Source organism: Lepisosteus platostomus, chromosome 5 (assembly GCF_059453375.1).
Source record: "Lepisosteus platostomus isolate fLepPlt1 chromosome 5, fLepPlt1.hap1, whole genome shotgun sequence".
NCBI lineage: Eukaryota > Metazoa > Chordata > Actinopteri > Semionotiformes > Lepisosteidae > Lepisosteus > Lepisosteus platostomus.
The window spans coordinates 54193944-54207341 of record NC_142615.1 but is presented as its reverse complement, the minus strand read 5'-3'; the positions used below and the strand labels follow the sequence as shown (position 1 = coordinate 54207341).

The window sequence follows — 13398 nt, the reverse complement described above, 5'->3', positions numbered from 1 at the left end:
CCACCCTCTATGGGAGACCAACCCAGCTTCCATGACAAAACCCAGGTGTGTATAAATAGAGCTGAACTCCATAACAGTGAGTGTTTTGATGTGATCTGATATTATGTGGAGAACAACTCTTGTTACGAAAGTGTTCTTTCAGGACCCTATGCAGACAACACGATCCGGAGTAGAGTGGGAAAAACACAGGGAAAAAGCATCCGGGTGTCAGGAATGAAAACAGGGGGCGTGTCCATGGTGCGCTGGTGTTCAGGGGAGGTGTGGCCTAGGCAAACAATCCAGAAATAAGTCCAAGGGGGAATCCAAGCGGAGGCAAAAGTCCAAAACCGGGCTTCAATCTGAGACAAACTGAATAAAAACAGGAATCGGGTCAAACTGGCTGGGGAACGGAAACAGGAACTAAAACCTTAACAGGACCAGGTACTTCCAGGTCCTGGACTCGCCTGGTATGGAAACCAATGCAGACCCCGGAATAGAGTTAGCGCCTAGCTTTTAAAGAGAACTTAATAGGGGGCAGGAACAGGGAGCAGGTGCAGAGGGTGAGTAGGAAACAAGGAAGGGCTGGAGAGTCCTTAAGACGAGGGGTTAACGAACGTGACACTCTGGTCTGGTCTGCTCCAGAAATGCCAGGCTGTGACAGTCCTGGTCTTGTCCATAGTGTCTGTCAGTGCCCAGGTCAGAGGTCCTGCTTGATTCTCTTGTTCCATGGGTGGTTCTCTTTTTATCAGTTCATGAATATCTATGGACATCCTGGGCAGCAATAATTATATGATAGTTGAAATGCTTTATTTGCTGGAGCTAGAGCTGAGTCTCTGACACTTACTCAAGAGCTGGAAATAGACCCCACACTGCAATTTTAGGATTAAATAGCAAATAAGAAACACTGAATCCTTTTGTACATAGAACAGCAAAATATCACTGTAAACCAAATATTTTTAATATTATAGTAATAATTGTTTCTGTTGAAAGGAACTTGAGAGATCTGAGAAACCCTCAACACCCTGGCAGCATCATATCCAAGAAAAAGGAACAAACTAATTTCATGATTGTTTTGTATTTTTTGTGGGTATGTTTTTATTGGAGAGGCTGTTGTAGTGTGCTCTCTGAAGGCACCAGTTCTGTAGGGTTTGGGCATTTACTGGGACAATTATTAATTGTAGCAGTAAATCACAAAATTGATTCTTTTGATGGCTTTAGAATCCAACCATGCGATATAACTCAATCAACGCACGCACACAGGTACTAATACACGAGGATACATTTATTAATACATAGAATATGCATGTAAATCTAACAGATCTTATCGAGAGGGTTATCAGAATACAAAAGGTATATATTCAGTCAGTTACGAAGAGTTACACATCAAGAGGACATATGTTCAGTATATCATTCATATAGACTGTTTCGTAAATGAACTTGGTTATAACTTCTACATTAGATACTCAAAACAAGTACATAACTCTTAGGAATTAAATTGATATCAGCTGGTTGGGATAACAATTGAATTCTCGAACTGTAATGCATTGAAGTTGAATACTCATCCAATCTCTGGGGATTCAGATCTCCTGCGGGCACAAAGAAACAGTTGCCGGCTGTTGCTGTCCAATCCGCGCTCTCTGGCTAGGTGCCAGGCTGTGCTGTGCGGTTTGCGACGGTGTGCTGCTGATGCTCACTGACCGGCTAGTTAGTGTTGGCTTTAACTAGCAAAGTTTGTGCACAGGAGAAAAGATGACTGTGGGTCCCAGCAAGTCAGGAAGAGGACCGGTTCGTTCCTGATGAAGAGCTAGTTCTGAATAGTGATTCAGCTGTCCACAGTTCTGATCTGTTCACAAGGCCTGCTGCTGGTGCTAACCTCGGGTGGATCCTCTGGTTACTCTCTGGCAACCTCCCCTCTAGACTCTTAGAACAAAGGAAAGTTCTGGCACTCGGACACACTGGCCATTCCTTGGTTGTCCGGGCTGAATCTCAGGATGGTCAGGAGGCGCGCTGCGAGAATGTCCTGCCCTTGGGAGCCTTCTGCTCCTGGGCCGTCCTGCCCTGGAATTCTCCTTTGAATTCCCTTTAGAAAAGTCCACAGAATTGTCCACTACAGGCTCTCTGTGTTGGAACTTCACCTCGTTGATTGGCTGAAAGTTCCATGGGCATCAGAGTCCTACGTGGGTTACTCGGCCCTACCAGTCCCTGATTGGTTGATCAAGGTGAGATATGAGTCACTTACTCCTGCCACTTAGGAATGCAGTCCAGATGTCCATCTGGCACTCCCTAGACAGATAGGCGCCAATAGATGACCATTGATCATGATAGCCAGGCTTAGCTAAGTGCATCCCCCTTTGGGAGCTGTCCCTTATCAAAGGAAACCTTAAATCAGCCTGCATGAATAGTTTCTCTGTGGCTGCACCACAGAGATGAACAGAGATGGGGCCTCATTTGGGAAAGCTCAGAACACTTAATTCTTTCTTATTAATAAGCCTCGCCGCTACGCTGTTATAATGAAAATCACTATAAGGCCTCAAAATTATTTAAACTTTACAGTTTCATTTATTGCAGGTCAATTGGATTCACTTGTATAGATTTAAATCCAACAAACCACCTCCAAACCTAACAGTTTTATGAGCTACCACAGCACAAGAGCTACAGAATGCAGGTTGTTTACAACTTGTACACATAATCTGATGACCTTCATTGTTGCTAAAGCTACATTTTCATCATAGATCTCGGCATGAGACTTCAGTTTCTCTGACTGCTGTTGAGACTTCATGAGGTGCTCCTGCTGTCTGTCTAGATCTCAGCCCTCCTTCTTTCTCTCTTAAGATCTCAGTTTGTACTCTAACTCTCTGATTGTCATTCTGCACCCCCTCCTGGATGAAAGGGTGCTGTGGCTACACCTACCTGCCTATATTAATTTATCTAAAAAATGAAACTGAGTTTATTTAACAGTTTATGTGTCTGGTAATTTAGAAAAACTACAGAAACTCTTAGATGGACTAACAAAGATGGTTTCAAGCTGTTTTCAGTTTAGGATTAAAATATTTAATACAGAAAATCTACACATAGTTATCTCTTTACATTTACTTCAGTGTATCTTTGATATGGCAGGCCCGTGACCAGAAACTGGGAAAAAACTGTAGTTACCTCCTGGAAACCTGAAATAGAGAACAAACACAGTAGGGTTATTGACTCAATGTCTGAGCCCCGAGGAAAGGTTCCTCATTGCTTAAATAATAATAATAATAATTGCTTACACTTATATAGCACAGGTAATGTGGTCTTTCCTACACCACCAATGTGCAGCCTCACCTGGATGATGTGACGGCAGCCATAGTGCACCAGAACACTCACCACACATCAGCTATCAGTGGGGAGGAGAGCAGAGTGATGAAGCCAGTTACGAGAGGGGGGTTATTAGGAGGCCATGACTGGTAAGGGACAATGGGAAATCTGACCAGGACACCAGGGTTACACCCCTACTCTTTTCAGGAAATGCCCTGGGATTTTTAATGTCCACAGAGAGTCAGTACCTCAGTTTTATGTCTCATCCAAAGGATGGCATCTGTTTACAGTATCTAGAAGGCTCCAGGACACAGGCCAGGCTTTTATACTGTTTTACAGTATAGTGTCCCCACTAACACCTTTTCCAGCAGCAAGCTTAGTTTTTCCCAAGAGGTCTCTCATCCAGGTGCTGACCAGGCTCACACCTACTTAGCTTCAGTGGGTTACCAGTTGTGAGTTGTGAGTTGCAGAGTGATATGGCTGCTGGCAAGGTCCCCTAACGAGGCTGATAAGCTGATTGTTGAGGAATTTGATGGACTTATTGCAGGAGCATTGGGGCTCGTCAGGGCATCACAATCATGTTATGCAAACTATTAATTTGCTTTAATACTGCTACAATATGTCAGATGCTTTGTGTATACCTGTGTCACATGTCTGGTCAAGTCTATTGTACTGGACATAGATGGATGTGTCCCTGACTGTAAAACTAGACTGAGATTACAACTACCACGCCAGAGCAGTATGAGACACTTTAAGCACACAGAGGATTCACTCTGGTGTTTTTGATGAAATACATGCTAGAAAGGGAACTAATAAGAACCTTAGTTAATGTCTTGTGTCAACTTCTCTTCAGGTACAGGAGTGCGGTTAGCAGGGGGCAGGAGTCTGTGCTCTGGCAGAGTCGAGGTTCTGCGATGGCCGTCCTGGGGTACAATCTGTGAGGCCGACTTTCACATGAAGGACGCGGAGGTCGTCTGTCGCCAACTAGACTGTGGATTTCCAGCAGAGCTGCTGAGAGGGGCTCATTTCGGAGAGGGGCAGGGGCTGATCAGGACAGAGGAGATCCAGTGTCAGGAAAATGAAACCAGAATCCACGACTGTCCCACCTCAACCAGGGAGTATCAGAGCTGCTCTCACAGAAACGACATCAGCCTGGCCTGTACAGGTGAGAGACATGCTGTCTGTACTGATCCCCAGCTGTGTAAATCAACTCTCACTCTGAGCAGTGTGGGCTAATTACTTCTCTTCCTCATAACTTTGCCTACTAACGTTGAGAGTATTGTCTGTTCTACTGTGTCATCATCTGGTTTAATTAAATACCTAAAGACAGAATCGCACTAGTCGCACCTGATTTCTTTTTTAGTTTGCATGTCCTTGCTTTTCAGAATATGTTTTGCCACTTTTTAGACATTTTAATTAGCATATGTTTTTGCCTTTTGCATTTCAGGGCACTGTATATTGGGCCCCAAGCTAATATCTTTGGATCTGTCAGCGAGCTGCAGCAGGCAGTGGTCTTGTGGTCATGTTATTTCCATATTGCTTGATTCATTTTTGTTTGTCACAGTGTGACAGATAATTACTCTTGTGTATTAAAGTAAAATATTATTCAATAATAATGTGTAAGTATGACATGTTATTGGACAATAAATACACTGTAAAATCAACCATTATAATACTTAAATAATTGAGCACTGCGTTCATACAGTACAGCTCCTGACTCTCCTGTCTTTTCTATAAAGTCTAGAGAGGTATTAATGCTCTATGGCTCCTGTCCTGTCTGCAGAATACAGTGGCTACAGGCTGGTGGGCGGCCCTGACTCCTGTTCTGGCCGGGTGGAGCTGCAGTACCGCGGTGAATACAGGACAGTGTGTGACCAGTACTGGGACCTGAGAGATGCCACTGTTCTCTGTCAGCAGCTGGGCTGTGGGGAGGCTGTAGCAGCTCCAGGACAGGCCTGGTTTGGACAGGGCAGTGGATCAAGAGGGGTTGATGTGTTTGACTGCCGGGGCAACGAGACCCATCTCTCTCAGTGTGCTGTCTCTTCATGGGGCAGAGCAGCTTGCCCTCACGGGCAGGACACTGGAATCATTTGTTCTAGTAAGAATTAACATATATTTTTATTTTCAGAATTAATAAAGCTTCAAATAAAAGATCAGTAGGAGGTCAAATCGAAATCTCTCCCAATTACTCACAAAGCAGCCAAATCTATTTACCTCCAACTCAGCTACACCAGTCCAGCCGTTCAAAGTGCCACTGAAAGCAATCCTCTTACTGGAATCACCAAGCCTCCCTTCATTTTCAAACTGTCCTGACTTCCAGCACAACCATGGTCACCTCTCACTCAGACCTTTATTCCCATAATCCTCTCTCATTTACACAGAGGTCCAGCACAACTTCTCAAGACCTCAAGACCACCCATCATTCCATCATTTCCTCCATCCTTTTCTGCCCTCTCTTTTCCTTCCATTACCCACCTCTTCATGCTGTTCTACAGGAGCCTGCCCTGCAGCTAATTCCAGCTCCACCCTCCTTGTGTTATCAACACACAAGTCAGTCCACATTCACATTCCTCATTCACAGCCCTCTCCTCCACAGATGTCCACACTGCAGTTTGTGCACCATCTAGTGTTCAAGTCACCTGCTGAGGTGCTGAGAATCCCTCCATCCCCTCACACGTGGGCTCAACTGACCTGCCCAGCACTGGCACATCCTCTTCATGAGGAAGCTGCTGCATGGATGCAGTTGAAGTGAAGGAAGGGAAACTAGAAAAGATGTGCAGAGTTGTGGGCACCCAGCCAGTATTTATACTGAACAGAGAGGAAGTGTGAGATTAGAACTTGTCCAACCAAATGTCTCTAACCATTTTAAAATTCTTAGGAATATGTTTAAAACAATGTGTTCTGATTTAATAAACTGGGATGTGTCATGCTAATTTTATATGAAAAAAAATGTTGTTCCCGATAACCCTTCTGTTTTATGATTCTGATGTGAGAATGACAGTAAACATTATGATTCATTTTTATAGGTTCCTCTCTGTCAGCTCTAGATGGTGGAGTCCGGCTGTCAGGAGGAGAGAGTCACTGTGATGGCCAGGTGGAGGTTCACTACAACAGCACCTGGGGGAGACTCCTCCAGCACTCCTGGGGCTACAGAGAGGCCTCTGTGGTCTGCAGACAGCTGGGCTGTGGCTCTGTGATGCAAATATCCAACTCCTCTGTGTATGAGACAGGGGACAGTGCTGTGTGTCTGACAGGTATTCAGTGCTCTGTAGTACAAGTCTATAACTCCTCTCTGTATGGGACAGTGACAGTGCTGTGTGTCTGACAGGTATTCAGTGCTCTGGGGATGAGTCCCACCTGGTAAACTGCAGTTCTCCACATACAGTCAGCTGCAACACTGGACAGGATGTTGCCCTGATCTGCTCAGGTAGGAACCACTCAAAGTAATTTTTGATTTTTAACATATACATATTGTAGGACATAAAACACAAACACTAAAATTCAAAACATATAATAACAGGACCTGGAAACAAGTTAAAATATTGTAAGAAGTGATATTTGTACCTTCTTAAAGACTTAATCCCATTAATTTGAACAGGTAAAAAGCTGGGATAAATGTTTCCTGAAATTTGAGTATGACTGTAGAAGAGATTCCATATGTTGTTCAATCGAATCATCCCATTCTGTAGAGATGCCATGTTTAGTCATCAGGTTAATCCACTCCTGACCACAGATGTGAAACCTGTACTTCTAATTCAGTAAGAGCTCCTTTCTTGCAGTTGTGAGCAACAGAGATAAAAACTATATCTATATAGTTTATCTATATAGAATATCTGCATGACAAGTCAAAAGATTAGTTAAAACAGCTGGGAATGATGAAATCCTACAGCTTAAGGAAACAAAAATTGTATGTATTTCTTTTTTGAAAATGAATGATTGGTGGGCAATATCAGAATGTATGGATATAGATGCACTTCCTTCATCATGAGCAGAGTATTAAAAGGAACTGCTTTATTAGGTCCATAAAAACACTCTTCTTAGTTGTACTAATGATTAGTAATGTCTTATATTGATTGAGCTGGGTTTCAGTGGATATCACAAGAAAATAAGTATTAAAATATTCCGATTTCTAACAAGATTGAAGATAGAGTATCATGTTGTCACAGAATCCAAGTGCAATTTATGGCTGGAAGGATTACGGCTGGTTCAGAGCTTGAATTGAAGCTAATATCTTGGTTATAAAGCCTGAATCATCAGATTTCTTGTATGTCTTACTGTGTACAGTCACACGAAAGAAATATGCATAACACATTTCATTTGTCTTTCTTCAGAATTATTTTTTTTCATGTTGAGGCACTTTGAGAAAGATGAAAATATAAGCCTTTTCCTATGAGTCTACTACCTTAGATAGACACTTGAGACAGATTGAACAAATATCCAAAAAATGTCTGCGTATATTATATGGAGACATAACCTGGAATGTTTTTTCACTTTCCCCAAAAAATAAAACAATTTTTTTAAATACTGAACTAGTCTGTGCTGGAGAGGCTATATATAGCATTTAAGCAGTAAAAAAGAAGACTTCTTACTAACTGATTACTCGCTGATAAGAATCTGATTGATCTTCACTTGACTGACAGGCTGACAATGAAAAGTAAAAGTAAGCTTGGCTTTTGCTAAGAATTTCCCTGAACATCTATAATAGGTCCCTAAGCCTGGTGAATGGTCAGACTTCACTGAATGACAGCTTTTTATACCTATCTGTTTGGATTTTCTATAGGCGGTATAATTATAGGCTAAAAATCTATAGTTTTTCCCTAGTTATAGAAAACTTTTTTTGATTATTTCTATAATATGAAATCCTCTATAATGCATAACCAGGCTAACCAGAGAATCACCCTGCATCCTTAATGAACAGAATATCATTAATATGATGCCTGAAAGAGAATGAAAACCTTTTATTTTAAATCTCCTTCACCAACTAGGGGAGAATGTATTTAGCCTGAGGACCGGACAATGAAGGAAATCAGACTTTTCTTAAATTACAAGTCTGAGATCCCTCTTAAACAAGGTTCACATTATTTAACTAGAATGTGAACTCCAATTCTTCTCGTCTCTTCTTTCTTTTATATTATATATTAATATATTATGCTTATATTTTATCCTGTGAATTTCGACTGATGACTCTAATGAGGAGGTAAACCAAAGATTCCCTTTGTTCCTCTGTGCTTACGAGTTCTGCAGCTGAGTAAACTACTATTTTTTTAGACTCCTAACGTTTTTATATTCAACGATAGCTTGAATGGCACCACACCACCTGTAATGATATATGTCTCTATATGACTGGGTATTGTCTCTCCTAGCCCAGCGGTTCCTCAGGCTGGTTGGGGCAGGTAGTGACTGTGCTGGGAGGCTGGAGGTTTATCACAATGGCTCCTGGGGGACAGTCTGTGATGACTCCTGGGACCTGGCAGACTCTCAGGTGGTGTGCAGACAGCTCCAGTGTGGGATGACCCTCAGTGCCCCAGTGCCGGTCTCCTTCAGCCAGGGAACTGGACCTATCTGGCTGGACGAGGTGGGCTGTCTCGGGAATGAGTCGTCTTTATGGGAGTGTCCTTCAGCAGGGTGGGGACGGCATGACTGTGGACACAAGGAGGATGTGAGAATCCTGTGTTCAAGTAAGTGGGCTAAATAATCCAGAATCTTAAATTCCACATTGGAATTGGATATGGTTTGCGTCCGGAGTGCTTAAATATATCTTGTTGAGGAAAAGACTGAACTAGATGCAGAATTAATTTAAAAATAAATATTTATATACTGATGGAAAAAAGAAATGCAACATTTTCTGGAATACATATACTATAGTTATAATTTATGTACAAGCAATACAGCTTCTGCAGTGAGGCATTGCAACTTGCCAATCACACAAAAACCCGTTAGGTGCTGTTTTACCCAACGAGGTCCAGGCGGAACAAAGGCCTTAATTCAAAGGTTAGGTCACTGCATGAAAAAGGCCACACTTAGTCAGTTTTCTGTGCATTTCATAATGCCTCATATGTCACCAAAAGCAAGGAAGAGGGCCATTGGCATGCTGCAGGCAGGCATGTCATATGCCGGCTTTGCTAGACACTATGGAGTAAGCCACTCCACTGTGTCCCAGCTGCAGAGAAGGTTTCAACAGACTGGCAGGACAGATGACCATCCCAGATCTGGTCACCCTCGAGTGACCACACCAGTGCAGAACCGACACATCAGACTGGTCCATCTGAGAGATCGTTTCAGATCTGCCACCCGTAATGCTGCTGAAACTGTTGGCAGACACAATGCCCTGTAAGAGGACACGGGGAAGGGTCATCTCTAACAGGTACTTCCGAAACGAAACGCTGAAAATGCTAGAGATGGACCTTAGCGAGATGGCGGACAAAAAGAATCAGCTGACCAGCAGATGGAAAGGGTCTACCTTAAGAGACAACGAGACACAGCTGAGACGCATCAGGAACCGGGATATAAGTGGCCCGGAGGCAGTGAACAGGGCGGAAGCCGGGAAGGTGAATGCGTTTTGGAGGAAAAGAGTGGAAAGAGGTGCTTGTTACGGATCGGGGTAAGGAACAACGAACGACTGCAAGGAGAAAGGTTTATGATTTTGGATTACGGACACTGGTTTAGGATACATCGCGGATTGTCTTTATTACGGACTTTTGGAACTCGGAACGAATCAGGACTAAGGGAACGGATAACGGACTGTGTTGGAAGACACGCCACGGATCTGAGGACAGTAAAGTGTGGTGTAAGTACTACCTTCGTTTACATAAACTATCCCCCGGAGACACCACAGCCCACATCAGTGACAGGAGAGTGAGGCTCCATGCTGCTGGCCTTAGAGCAAGGTGACCTGTCAGAGACCCTCTGCTCACACCTCCTAGACGTCACACCCGACTGGCTTTGGCGATGGACTTGTCAGCAGTGGCATCAGGTCCTCTTCACAGATGAGTCACACTTCAGCCTTTTCAACGCAGATGGGAGAGCCAGAGTATGGAGGAGGAGGTGTTGTGTTTCTTTTTTCCATCAATATATTTATGATACATCTGCACATATTGACATCCCAGTGAAAATAAAAGAGATAAAGAAACTCTGGCACTGAAGGTAAATATATTAATCTCAGTCCTCCAGTAAAATCTAGGTGCCAGGTCTCATGGCTCAGTCACTTAGTTGTGCTGCTGCTGAATAGGCAAGCTGATCAGAAAGTTGCTGACATTTTGGATCCAATTATTTTAATTAAGACTCAAAGACTTAATGGAACATTTAATCCTACTGACACATCTCTCAGACAAAGCTTTGTGTATTACACTGTCCAGATTCTGAAATGAACAGACCACATACTCCTGTCACCTTCATGTCAACTGTGTGATTGTACAGCTGTCCTTGTTTCATTATGTGAGTCAGTTATTACTGCATTAGTAAAGGAAATGAGACTGGTAACTGTTCACATTTTTTGTATTCCGCCTCTAACCAGTTCAGAATGAAACTCTGGGCTCTCTTATTAGGGTTTGTTTCCATTGACTTTCCCTGCTGTCTTGCCAGATCACACTCTGATGAGGCTGTCTGCAGGCTGTTCAGGACAGGCAGAGGTTTACTACAATGGCACCTGGGGCAGCATCTGTGCCAACAGTATGACAGACATCACAGCTGCAGTGATCTGTAAACAGCTGGGCTGTGGAGACAAGGGCACCGTCAGAGAGACAAACTCCAGGCTGAGCCCAGATCCCAAATGGCTGGACTTTGTCTCCTGTCGCAAACACGACTCCACCCTGTGGCAGTGTCCCTCCTCCCCCTGGGGTCAGAATGAGTGTGAAGACAGGGAAGTGGCTGAGATCACCTGCTCAGGTACAGACTGGAGAGTGATGCTTTTTCGAGCAGTTCTTAAATTATTTTCACATGTTTAGGGCAAGGACTTTAAACAGAATTCTTGTCAATATATATATAAACAAGTAAAATTAAATAAAAATAAATGTTACACCTTATTTTCATCAAGTTTCATTCTTATATGATTATTAAACTACGAAGGTCCTGGAAAAGAAGCTGACAGAAGCACTCCAGTCCCTCAGCAAGAGCAGCCTCAGCAGTACTGCCCAGGTGAGTCCAGTGAGCAAAACAGTCGGGCACACTCCAGCCCTGAGCTGAGGAACAGTAACTGTACTGTTCTCTTCTAGATTCACTCAATATCTCACTGATCTCTTTGGGAGTCAGAATCATTAAGCAACAGCAACATTCTCTTCTACAGTCGCTCGGTAACCTCATTGCCCTCTTCTAGAGTCACTAAGCTGAGGACACTCCGTAAACTCATTGCTCTCTTCTACAGTAACTGAGCTGAGGGCACTCGGAAACCTTGATTCTCTCTTTCAGTGTCACTATTCTGAGGACACTCAGTAACCTCTCTGTTCTCTCTCAGTCCCACTGGCTCTGCGACTGGCTGGAGGCACAAACTGCTCTGGTCGGGTGGAGCTGTGGTATGAGGGCTCCTGGGGGACAGTTTGTGATGACTCCTGGGACCTGCAGGATGCCCAGGTGGTCTGCAGACAGCTGGGCTGTGGGGACGCAGTGAGCGCAGCAATAGAGGCCTCATTTAGACCAGGGAGCGGCACCATCTGGCTGGATGAGGTGAACTGCACAGGCAGTGAGCTTCACCTGTGGGACTGCTGTCACTCTGGACTGAATCAGAGCAACTGTCAGCACAAGGAAGATGCAGGTGTTACCTGTACAGGTGAGATTGGAGGGATAGAGGATTTTCAATACATTACAAATTTGAATTCATATCTCTGCATGACTTTCTTGTTCTGTCATTGTCATTGCTTTAAAATAATCACCATTATAAACAGGGGTACCAATCAGATCCTGCTGAGCTATATACAGTAACCAGATATAATTAATTCCCTGACAATCTAGTCTTCTAGTCTACATTTTGCTCTGTCTCTGACCCCCATTCATAAGCACTTTTGTCCTCTTGGACAAATGTGAAAGCGTTTCTGTTTGAACAGACAGTCAGACCATGTGTTTGTTTGCTCTAAAACAAGCTTTTTTTTCTTCCAAGGTTTGCCAGTTACAAAAGCTAATCTAACAGCAACAACAGGTAAATAACAAGGCTTTCCTGTCCCAAATCACCTCTTTTCTCCAATCCTGGGTTTTCAAAACTGGTCTGGTGGAGGAGGTGGGTTGACCTTCTGTTGTTTTTTGCTGACATAACAAAACAGGGACCCTGGAAAACTCTTAACAGATAGTAAGAGACGTCTGATCTAAGCTTTGAGGATTTGTATTCAACCAACACTACATCTCCCCTTCTGAGTTCTTCTCCTTTCCTGGCTTTTCCAGTTGTCACTAAATCACCCAGACAGCCAAAGCAGGAGGCAGGAGGCTGGACTGTCCCGGCTGTGGTCTTCTTCCTGCAGGGAGCTCTGGTCTTTGTGCTTTTGGTCCTGCTAGTTGGGCAGCTGATACAGAACAGGAGACTGCGTAAAGGTAAGAAGTGAGTCCAATTGGGAAAACCCTGAGCAGAGCTTTGTGTTTATTACAGTGATAAGATCATGCAGGAGGTCATGTATGTGCAATCTGGAGTTATAAAATCCATTTATTTGCAACTGTATATCCTGATAATTAATCTTAATGAGAAATAATCTATTCACATTGAATTTCAAATTATACATCGACCTTACAAGGTGAGAGATTCTTCCCAGGTGAAGTCAGGAAATCAGAGCTTCCAGACTGGGTGTCCAAACCTGTGTTATTCAGAATTCAGCTCTCATCATTTCACAATCAGGCAGTGAGATGTGTGCTGGCCTTCACAGAGCTCTTACCTGACAATAAACAATAAACAATGGTCCAGGGATTGCAGTCTAGTGAGATGATAGGCCAAGGATTTGAGTTTTGTATTTCTGAAAAACTGAGCTTCTTCTCCTTGTCCTGTGTGCTGGGAGTATTATAATCCCTGAAAAGTGATGCCATGTCTGTGTGGGGGAGAAGGGCATAAGAAGATGTACAGTGTACGTTGTGTATTGTACACTAGCCCCGGTAATTCAACGTGAGGTTCTTCAACAGTCCACTTCATTCTGTACAAGTGATTGTTGTTCTGGTGTG

At 43.5% G+C, this 13398-nt stretch overlaps 1 protein-coding gene across 2 annotated transcripts in view; it reads left to right on the top strand.

Annotated features, from left to right (window-relative positions):
• Positions 1–13398, top strand: part of LOC148669375 (antigen WC1.1-like) — a 590051-nt gene that overhangs the window by 567422 nt on the left and 9231 nt on the right. For both annotated transcript variants that reach the window (XM_088632414.1, XM_088632413.1), the window contains 10 exons: positions 4124–4435; positions 5054–5368; positions 6297–6524; positions 6599–6697; positions 8634–8948; positions 10852–11154; positions 11335–11403; positions 11720–12031; positions 12359–12397; positions 12637–12783. In XM_088632414.1, coding sequence (XP_088488540.1) covers positions 4225–4435; positions 5054–5368; positions 6297–6524; positions 6599–6697; positions 8634–8948; positions 10852–11154; positions 11335–11403; positions 11720–12031; positions 12359–12397; positions 12637–12783 — 2038 coding nt within the window. In that variant the 5' untranslated portion in view covers positions 4124–4224. The remainder of the gene's footprint in view (positions 1–4123; positions 4436–5053; positions 5369–6296; positions 6525–6598; positions 6698–8633; positions 8949–10851; positions 11155–11334; positions 11404–11719; positions 12032–12358; positions 12398–12636; positions 12784–13398) is intronic.